Source organism: Vollenhovia emeryi, unplaced genomic scaffold (genome assembly GCF_000949405.1).
Source record: "Vollenhovia emeryi isolate VEMERY1.0 unplaced genomic scaffold, V.emery_V1.0 DF939183.1, whole genome shotgun sequence".
NCBI classification, from domain to species: domain Eukaryota; kingdom Metazoa; phylum Arthropoda; class Insecta; order Hymenoptera; family Formicidae; genus Vollenhovia; species Vollenhovia emeryi.
The window spans coordinates 517060-526338 of NW_011967183.1; the positions used below are offsets into that span (position 1 = coordinate 517060).

At 32.8% G+C, this 9279-nt stretch overlaps 2 protein-coding genes across 5 annotated transcripts in view; both read right to left on the bottom strand.

Annotated features, from left to right (window-relative positions):
- Positions 1-633: 633 nt before the first annotated feature.
- On the bottom strand, positions 634-2768 carry LOC105562803. 2 transcript variants are annotated; one of them, XM_012013880.1, is made up of 4 exons: positions 2721-2768; positions 2492-2613; positions 2250-2418; positions 634-2171 (listed from the first exon to the last, which is right to left on the bottom strand). In XM_012013880.1, the coding sequence occupies exons 1-4, from the start codon at positions 2746-2748 to the stop codon at positions 2140-2142; spliced, it is 351 nt and encodes a 116-aa protein (XP_011869270.1). In that variant the 5' UTR covers positions 2749-2768; the 3' UTR covers positions 634-2139. The 2 variants fall into 2 exon arrangements, with proteins under 2 accessions (XP_011869270.1, XP_011869269.1); XM_012013879.1 differs by having other exon boundaries at positions 2246-2418.
- Positions 2769-4964: 2196 nt separating this feature from the next.
- The window catches only part of LOC105562804 (gephyrin-like), a 6771-nt gene continuing 2456 nt past the window's right edge, over positions 4965-9279 (bottom strand). Inside the window, exons 2-14 of one of the 3 annotated variants that reach the window (XM_012013883.1) lie at positions 9039-9273; positions 8561-8664; positions 8297-8490; positions 8038-8227; positions 7895-7957; positions 7503-7781; positions 7120-7186; positions 6934-7045; positions 6816-6841; positions 6566-6710; positions 6285-6418; positions 6017-6207; positions 4965-5472 (exon numbers count right to left, since the gene is read on the bottom strand). In XM_012013883.1, the coding sequence (XP_011869273.1) occupies positions 5203-5472; positions 6017-6207; positions 6285-6418; positions 6566-6710; positions 6816-6841; positions 6934-7045; positions 7120-7186; positions 7503-7781; positions 7895-7957; positions 8038-8227; positions 8297-8490; positions 8561-8664; positions 9039-9081 (1818 nt within the window). In that variant the 5' untranslated portion in view covers positions 9082-9273 and the 3' untranslated portion in view covers positions 4965-5202. Of the gene's footprint in view, positions 5473-6016; positions 6208-6284; positions 6419-6565; positions 6842-6933; positions 7046-7119; positions 7187-7502; positions 7782-7894; positions 7958-8037; positions 8228-8296; positions 8491-8560; positions 8665-9038; positions 9274-9279 lie in introns of all 3 variants that reach the window. The other 2 variants (XM_012013882.1, XM_012013881.1) reach the window with 2 other exon arrangements.

Sequence of the window (9279 nt, forward strand, 5' to 3'; positions counted from 1 at the left end):
TTTATTTATTTTGACTACGCCGCATGCCCCTCGGTGAGAGGATTTCGGTACTTTTTAATTTAATTTTCAAAGACGAGTCTGATAAACTTTAACCTGAGAAATAAAAGTGTAAACAATCAATGATCAGCGTCTTCTTGTCTAGTATCCAAAGCATTTCTCCAACCTTTTAACGTATACATATAACGTTAATGCACATACTTATTTTGTAAAAATTTAAAAAGAATTCATTGTAGATATGATAATAATATAATATTCAAACAGATTTAATGGAAAAAAAACAAGTATTAGGAAAGTCCTCGATTATGAGATAGAAGGTTTTCAACGTCCAAATTCAATCGCAAATCTTTTTTACTACGATTACACGATCTAACAATCAATTTTCCACTAAACAGTTTTCACTCCAAGAGCAACAAATTCGTGGTGGAACCAACAATTAATGACAACTATTAATTGAGCAGAAACTCCGTTATCTCATATCAAGAGCCTGTCTCATGATAGGGGACTTTCCTCTACTACAAAGAAGAAAGATTCCAAAGTACTTTAGATTGATGAAACATGGATATTACATTATATAATTACAATGCAAGATTGTGGTATGTAATATATTATTTATGCATATTACATACCACATATAATTATACATAGAAATAATATCATATAATTCAAACATTTCATATCAAGTGTTTTAATTCATACATTTCAAACACAAAATCGGTACGGACTTATGCACAGACCCAATAATTTAATGGTATATACATATATACCTATGTGTGTATTAAGATCTTAAAAAATTACGTGTGCGTATCTATGTCTAATTAAAATGTTCTAACATTTAACTTTCTTATTCTAACATTCTAGATAGCCAGAATGCTCAAGCAACGTATGGAAATAAAATGCCAGCAGCTGATGCTCTTTGCTAGGAATATCAATTCAATGTTTGGGCGATTTAAGTACAGCTAGCAAATATTAACATATTGTCGTAGTTAAATGCACAGCAAAGATAGCACATCGAATAGGCATACTGTTAACAGAGTTAGCATATATTGTTTTCAATTTTCTAACGGATATAAACATATATGTTATATCTATTACATCTGACCAAGCACTTAATGTTTGGATCATACAAATGTCTCATTTCCGACATCAAATGCAAATGTATAGCAAGATGCTAACGTTTTTCTTGGCAATGTGAAAGCAACTTGTGCTCACACTGGCTATCTGGCTTAACACTTAAATGTTTAACTAAAATAAAAATGTGTGTATGTCTAATTTTTTTTTAATTAATTGCGGTCAAGAACTCTAATTTTCACCTACATACATGTCCCAGATTTAAAAAGAGGCAATTAAAAAGTTTTGTTTCATAGCTCTTCTCAAGCTATTATTATCAGTTACCAGTATAAAATTGGTATCTGAAACTATATCTAGTGGTATGTTATAATCACTGCCTTAAAATACCGCAGCTCTGTCACTGTCACGTAGAAAACTTTATTTTATTTTTTTCTATGAATTATATGTACTACTATACGCATATTATGCATAATAATAAATAGGGATACAGACACTCCACCGGGAGATAGGAAATACTGAGACACGCCGTTTAATTACTTGTTGACGAGAAAAATGATGGGCTAGGAGTATGATTTGAACCCGGAACGTTGCCGGGCGACTGCTCTTATTTCTATCGAGCTAGCCGGACTTGCACCCCATGCTCTTCTCGTTTGCCTATTTTATTTTACTCGACAAAATGTAAGCATAATACGCTAACAGCGCGGCCTCAGGGACGACGATATCTCACGCGATGGTTTAGTAAAGCTGCGTTCGGAAACGTTACTCGAGAGAGCCAGTTTATCATTTTATCCTTGTTCACCATTCAGTGAAAAACAAAGGTAAAAAATAATACACTAGGGCACTCAGGTGATGTTTCCAAACGCAGCCTAGACCATCAAATGGATGTAGAGTGACTGCACCCCCGAAAATCTCTCTAGCAAATAAAGAAATGTATCACCGTTATTCTGCCTGAATAGCAATCTGGCGCAGAAGGTATGTTCGAAACGAACATGGTCTCCAAGTCCAATAGTATACGTACAAGTAATCTATAGTCTTCACTTGAACGTACACATATATCAAACAAATTAACAATTAACTTGTTATACCGTAGTCCACATACACTCCTGAAAATATATTAATTGTAAAAGTTGTTATTTCTTTTTTGAATTTAGATGTTAACAGAAAACAAAAACTTTACCTACTAAACAAAGGTATGTCGCACCCGTCTGCCACTCTTACTGCGCCTGTAACAGGTGGAACCAAAAACTCTAAAAACGCATCTAAACATCTTCTATGGAGGTAATAACCATTGCGTCCAATGACAAGAATAACGATAGCCTCACTTTCGTCGAATATTTCACATAATTTATCCTGTATCAAGCAAAATAAATAAAAATTAAAACTATTCACAACCATGGAATATATTGAAGATATCTATTATTACCCTTAACATAACTGGGTTTATAATTGTCACGATGGTCACGTTTACATTAGGTACAGATGTTAACTCGTTGATAATACCTTCAGATGCGTCTATCAAATCAGCCATTTCGTTTGGTGAATATACTGCATGACAGAATTATTAAATTTTGAAAAATATAAGTTTAAATATTATACGTTTTTTGTGTATGTATTTGTATATAACAAATATACATAGTATAAAAAATACGTACAAATTATAATTTCGAGCTTCGTTGTCATTTTAGCGATCGTTCGACTCCCTCACGTTTCTACTTTCGCTGGTGTGTGTTTCGCACGTACGTGTGGTCCCAACTGCCCACGTTTGTCGGCTAATTTTCGTTTAAAATAGTGCGTGGAAATGTTTTACGTTAAAGCACTGCTTTTTCCTCTTTATTTAATATTGATATTATATTCAACAACGTCGGCTTTGTTTCAAACACCGCCCGGTGTTCAGTCCCATCCTCTTCACCACTGGAGAATAAAATTTGCGTACCCGTTTTCGCAACAAAGGTCAAAATGATACGTGCATTGTGATTAGTTAAATAGAGTTTGTTTTGACTGGTTTCTTCTCTAGTGCCACATCAGTTGTATCAGTTGTTAACTGTGTACAAATATATTCATATGTATAAGGGTAAAGGAATTTTCAAGCACCTTTATAACGATATGATATTGTGAGAGAGTCCAATCAGAGCGGAGAATTCAATTTGGCCAATCTATTTGGTCCACGGACCACTTTGGCCCGGATCATTTTGACCCTCGTCGCGAAAGTAGTCCTGGGCACCTATCACAGAAATATTTAGAATTGTTCAATTATTTCCTACATGTCTATTGTATATTCTAGGCGAAACGGAATTCGATCGAAATCCAATCGGAATATTTTCATGATGAGTATACCTTGGACTAGAGATCCTTGGACTAGAAACTTCTCTCAACATGATGTTTATCTGTCATAGGAGCGCTGATGCTGCAACCTATGTATCTTTTGTTTCTTTTGACTGTGCCGCAAGTCTCTCATTAAGAGCATTTCGGTAGTCTTTAATTCAATTTTTAAAGACACGTCTGATGAAATTAAACTCGAGAAAGTGTCAATAGTCAACAGTCAGTGTCTTTCTGTCTGGCTGCTAAAGCATATAACTTTCTAATATATATGTCTAATATAACGTTAGCGTACATACTCATTTTGTAGTAAAAATTTAAAAAGAATACATGCTGCAAACATGATAATGATATAATATTAAAACAAACTTAATTTTAATGATTGAAAATAAAATAAAATGTTTTTATTTAAATGTTTTATTTCAATTAAAATGTAATTATTTAATTTAAAGTAAAGCGAAACGTTTATTACTTTATTAGATAATAACATTTTATTTTATATATTTACAATAAAACATTTATTTGTGAAAATAATAATACGCACACATTATATAACATTTTCGTTATATTAGTTTAAATAAACTTAATTATTTGTCGAACATATTCTATACATGTGTAAAAATGCGATTATTACATACATTTTAAATTTATAGAAACGTTTAAAAGAATATGCAAACAAAAAGTATTATTACAATTTACATTTTTAAATTAAAATTATTAAAAGCGATAAAAATCAAAATTAATGGAAACAAATTTTCAGCAGAGAGTAGTTTTGCTACTGTTGTAAAAATCGTGATTGGCGTGTGTTCTTAGATTTAGCCAAGAAAGTATATGCCAATCAGATTTACAATTTTTAAAGTTTCAAAACAGTTTTTTCTTTTAAACATCATCAATGATTACAGAATACTTCTAAAGTTATCTGAAATTTAAGCTCTATATTTAACAGTGAATTTTTAAAATGAAATTGGCGATGCCCAACGAGAAATGACTCATCAATCGATGTCAAAATAATGTCGATTCGACGTCGTTTCGACGAATCATTTCTCACTGTTTATGATTTATGAAACGTATAATCATTTAACATGGTGAGATTTCCAATTTAGAAACAAACCCATACAGCACAGAAAGTTAAAATAATGTTCCTGAAACGTTGCAATGTTGAATGTCGAAGTATAAATGTCTTTTCTAAGATAAATCTAGGTCAATGTTATAAATTTACTTTGATTCTTGATGTTGCTGCCACGTTAAAGCAATCTTGAACAAATTATTATTTTTTCATACTCAAATACTTAAAAAATGTATTATTATGAAATGTATATGTATATATATTTTTTGCAACGGTCAGAAATTTTCTGAGCTAAGATTGGATTATTGTCCTAGAGAAACAATTAATCCAATTTCAGCACATTCAACAGTTGTAAAAAAATGTTCTGCTAAATGCGACCAATGTTAACTCAATATAATTTAACAATGTTTCTGAATGTTGAATTGTAACGTTTACAAAACATTACAATTCAGCGGACATTAGACGTTTCTGCAATATCTTTTCAACGTTGAATCTACATTTCGTAACATTGATGCAATATTTGCAATGTTGTAATGAAACGTTTCTGAGATGTTGATTCAACATTTGTGTGCTGTATGGGGAAATAAGTTAGTGAAGTGTTATTAGTTTCTCTACTTCAAATCGATGCGTCTTAGAATTTATACCATATTCTAAAATTTGTACTATATTCTAACGTTAGCAAACGTGACGGCATCAAATAACGTATTAATAACGTTTTATTAATATCCCTGAGAGACATAAGTGGTACTTCATTAAGATTCCTTTAGAGCATCATGATTGCTGGAATCTTTATAATGATCGATAAGCATTGCTGGTAATATTTTGTTGGTTTCATGTAATATGTTTACTTCCTTTTCCTTAAATGGTAATAGCAAAAATGCGTTTGAACCTATTATATTACACAATCTATCCTTGTGGAGTTTACAAATGCTGGAAACCCTTGCAAACTTTTCTGTCTTCAACCATTGTAAACGTGCCAACACTACTGCAGGACGATGATGTAAAACAAATGCATCTTTTACCTATAATTTTGCAATAACGTAACAATAATATGTATACAGGATATGAGGAAAAGTCTAATACAAAAATGTCAAGGCTGTAAACTTTTTTGTAAATAATAAGCGATTATATTTCACAAATGACAGACCTGAGACTTTGCGCGCTCAGGCACGGCGACATAACGAGTGATGAAAGTGTTCCTAGGAATGTCGCACCTTTTCATTTAATTCAAGTAAAAATTTGCAACATTTTGTAACTTCAAAGTGTTGCAGCTGTCAAAGTGGTCGATCAATATCAGTTACCATGAAGGTTGTTACTATGCTAAAAAGGGCGACATTCATAGGACCACTTTCATCACTTGGCATGTCGCCGTATCTGAGCGCGCGAAATCTCGGGCCTATCATTTGTGAAATATAATTGCTTACTATTTAAAAACTATTATAGCCTCGACATTTTTGTATTGGAATTTTTGTCTTGCAACTTCCTAAAGAAGTCATGATTAAAAGGATATACGGTGGTTTTAGTACACCCTGTATACCATTTCGTGATATATGAAACCAATCTTACCTTAACTGATATTATAGCAGGATACGGCATTTCAATGAGATGCAACATTTGTATAAAGGGCAAAACGAAATAATGTGCGGCAACTAAAGCGGATGTCAGATTTCCCGATAAGCACAAGAAATACTTCTTCTCGCCATTAAATTTGCAACTTGCAAATGTCGTTGACCTTCCTGGTTTTATATTTATATTATCTAAAAGAACAAGTACAGTTATACAGACATGTTTTCTTTTGTATATACTGGTAATTAGTGCGAGAAACAAAAGAAACCAATATATATTGTAGCTCTAAAGTATACTGTTAAGATGGTTTTCAAATAATCTTTGTTGTTAACAAAGCATGTTATCACAAGTACATCTGCTTGTTTTAACGCTTTCGCGATTTTCTCCCGCATGGACATTAAGCTGGAAAAAGATTAAATTAAAGATTAACTATATATTGAATATTTAATTAATTATAAGTACTAAAACAAATAATTATTTGTAAATGAAAAATATAATAATATAATAGCTTGGATATTTGAAGTTCTAATAAATTTTAAAAGCTCTCACTTAATGTTCACGATTCCGAGATCCAAAGGAGAGAAGCCATTTTCTTTCAGTAGAGAGATTAAAGTTATTCTATTAATATCGTAAACAAATCCTGGTTTCGAAGATGCTCCAGGTTCTTGCAAGTTATTGCCGATGGATAACACACCTATTGACACCTGTTTAATGACTATAACTTCTTTGTAGCCGGCAACTGCCAAGAGTCCTATTTCTAGTGATCCAATACGTGTGAACTTTTGAATAATACTTTTACCTTTCGTTATGTCGTAACCAACAGTTCTTCAAAATAGATATATAGATAAATTGATTAGTTGTATTTTTAGAAATAACAAATACACTTTTCAGCTTATAGAAAAATGTAGAGTTTGTACTTAATGTTTTGTCCATGTTGCGGTTGAATCATTATCTCAATATACTTGCTGTCGTCGTTTGGAAATTTTTCTAATGGCTTTGTATCCTCTACATGTACAACCGCTGTTGCTCCTGCAATCGAATAGAAACGGTTGTTAATTCTTTATTGCGGATTAGCGTAATGTACTTATGGTTTAATTACGTACCTTCGGGAATAGGCGCTCCACTGTTTACCCATAAGCATGTTCCAGGTTGAAGCGGAATCGGGGGAAACTGGAAAAGTTTCATTCTAGTTCTAATAATTGTAACTTGTTGCACATTATAATACGTAGAGGAAAGTCCCCTGTTATGAGGTAGGCTTCTAACACGAGATACCAGGTTTTCAACAATCAAATTCGATCGTAAATCTTATTTTTTGCAACGATTGCACAATCTAACTTCCCACTAAACAAATTTTACTCCAAGGGCAATAAATATATGATGGAACCAGCAGATAATGCTTATTAATTTAGCAATAACTCCGCTATCTCATATTAAGAGTCTACCACATAATAGAAGACTTTCCTCTATGCGTCTGATTCCAACTTACTCTATTTCCCTCTTCCTGCACTCTTCTTTTTCCTATTCCATCCTTCGCCAACACTGCATATCCATGCTTCTTGGATGTTCTAAATGGTGGCACGTTACAATTCGAATGTACATCTGTACACAATATTCTGCCACATGCATCGCTTATCTTTACCAATTCAGAACTACTAATTTTTTTATCTTCAAATGCTATTGTTTGGAATATTTCAGCTACTTTATCCACAGGAATTATATTAGGAACTAGTCCCTCATAGTCGTAGTCTGCATTCTCGCTTACATTCTGGAAATACCAGAAGTTATTGGAAATACTAGGAGTAATTGAATTGTAAATGTATATTTAATTATACATATGTACAAAAAAAACCATTATTTCTTGTGCAGAGAGTGTCTTACCTTTGCAAATAATTTCTCCGAGGAGTCAGAAGAGTATGCCTCAAAATTGTCCTCCTCATCTTCCTATACAAAGAAATTTCGTAGTCTGTACTATGTTATAAATTTATTATAAAATATCAATTCGAACATAGACAACATTTTACCTGCTCTGAAAGATCACTATCGGCAGAGAGTGCATCATCAGACAGCGAAAAGTGTTCATTTTCAGTTTTACGTATGTAATGTACCGCACCCACCAGCATATTTAAAAGATCTGAAATGTATTCTCTTTTATCGCAATATATGCCAGACATATTAACGAATAACATCTTGTTGCGTATTCCACATCTAGGTCTGCAAATAAATCAACGTAAGAGTTGCATATTTGAAAGCGGTACCGCGAATAAAAACCAAAACGTTTACCTATAATGCGTAATCTTCTCCAGTTTGTCTTCTATGTCTGTCATCAGGTTTACTAATTGTGTAGGCAGTGCTTTGCGACCGACAATAACATCTTCAATTGCATCATTTGCAAAATAACTCTCAGCGACAGTGGATTCACCAGTAATGAAAATCATATCAGGTGTCCTTTCCTTGGACGGTGAAACTAATACTTTCTATGTCATATTAGTAAAGTAAAATTAAAAATCAACCAAGCAAGTATTTATTAAACGCACTTATAATTACCGTTAACTGAACTGGTTTTATGATTGCAACATCCACTATACGGACATTGGGCGTGCCTATTATCGCTTTGAAAAAATTTATATTTCTTCCAGCAAATGAATGGTCTAAAACACGTTTACTTTTTGCAGAACCATCTGATTTACGTATTAAATAAACACGATTAAATTGTATTTTTAATTAATAATATAACAATGCCATTATGTCACAAGATACATGCACACTTTTTATGTGATAATTTGTGCTATTCGGAAATATTCTTGTTAAACGTGACTCTATAATAAAACTATGCGATACATGCGAGAATATTTCCCGGCACTTTAAGCGTATTTAATGTTGCAGATATTAAAAAATTGTAAATATTTCAACTAAAACTATTTCTTGATTATAATCGGGTACTTAGAAATGGACTTCATTACAATACGTGTGCAATATTTACGAAGATATAATTAACAAGGACGATACATCTTATTGTACGTACAAATGAACATTTTAACTCCTATCATTTCAGCCGTTCTCGACATCTTTCCTCGTTTCTGTGTGTACTGATTGTGAGACTCGCCGTGTTACTTTTGCCGTTTCCTTTTCCACGTTTGATTCCGACAACGATGTACCGAAACGCTCGGGATGTGTGCAACTGTTTATATTTTTCCCCTCGACGGTGAAACTGTGCTCGACAATGTCGACGTAGTTTTGAAATACAATTCAGCGACAATCTTTCC

What these genes read in the sequence shown, in the direction of transcription:
- LOC105562803 (XM_012013879.1), bottom strand. Translation starts at nt 2,748, where the DNA reads ATGACAACGAAGCTCGAAATTATAATTT. An exon ending in GAAGCTCGAAATTATAATTT is followed by an intron (nt 2,614 to 2,720) that starts GTACGTATTTTT and finishes TCTGTCATGCAG; the next exon opens with TATATTCACCAAACGAAATG. An exon ending in TAAACCCAGTTATGTTAAGG is followed by an intron (nt 2,419 to 2,491) that starts GTAATAATAGAT and finishes TGCTTGATACAG; the next exon opens with GATAAATTATGTGAAATATT.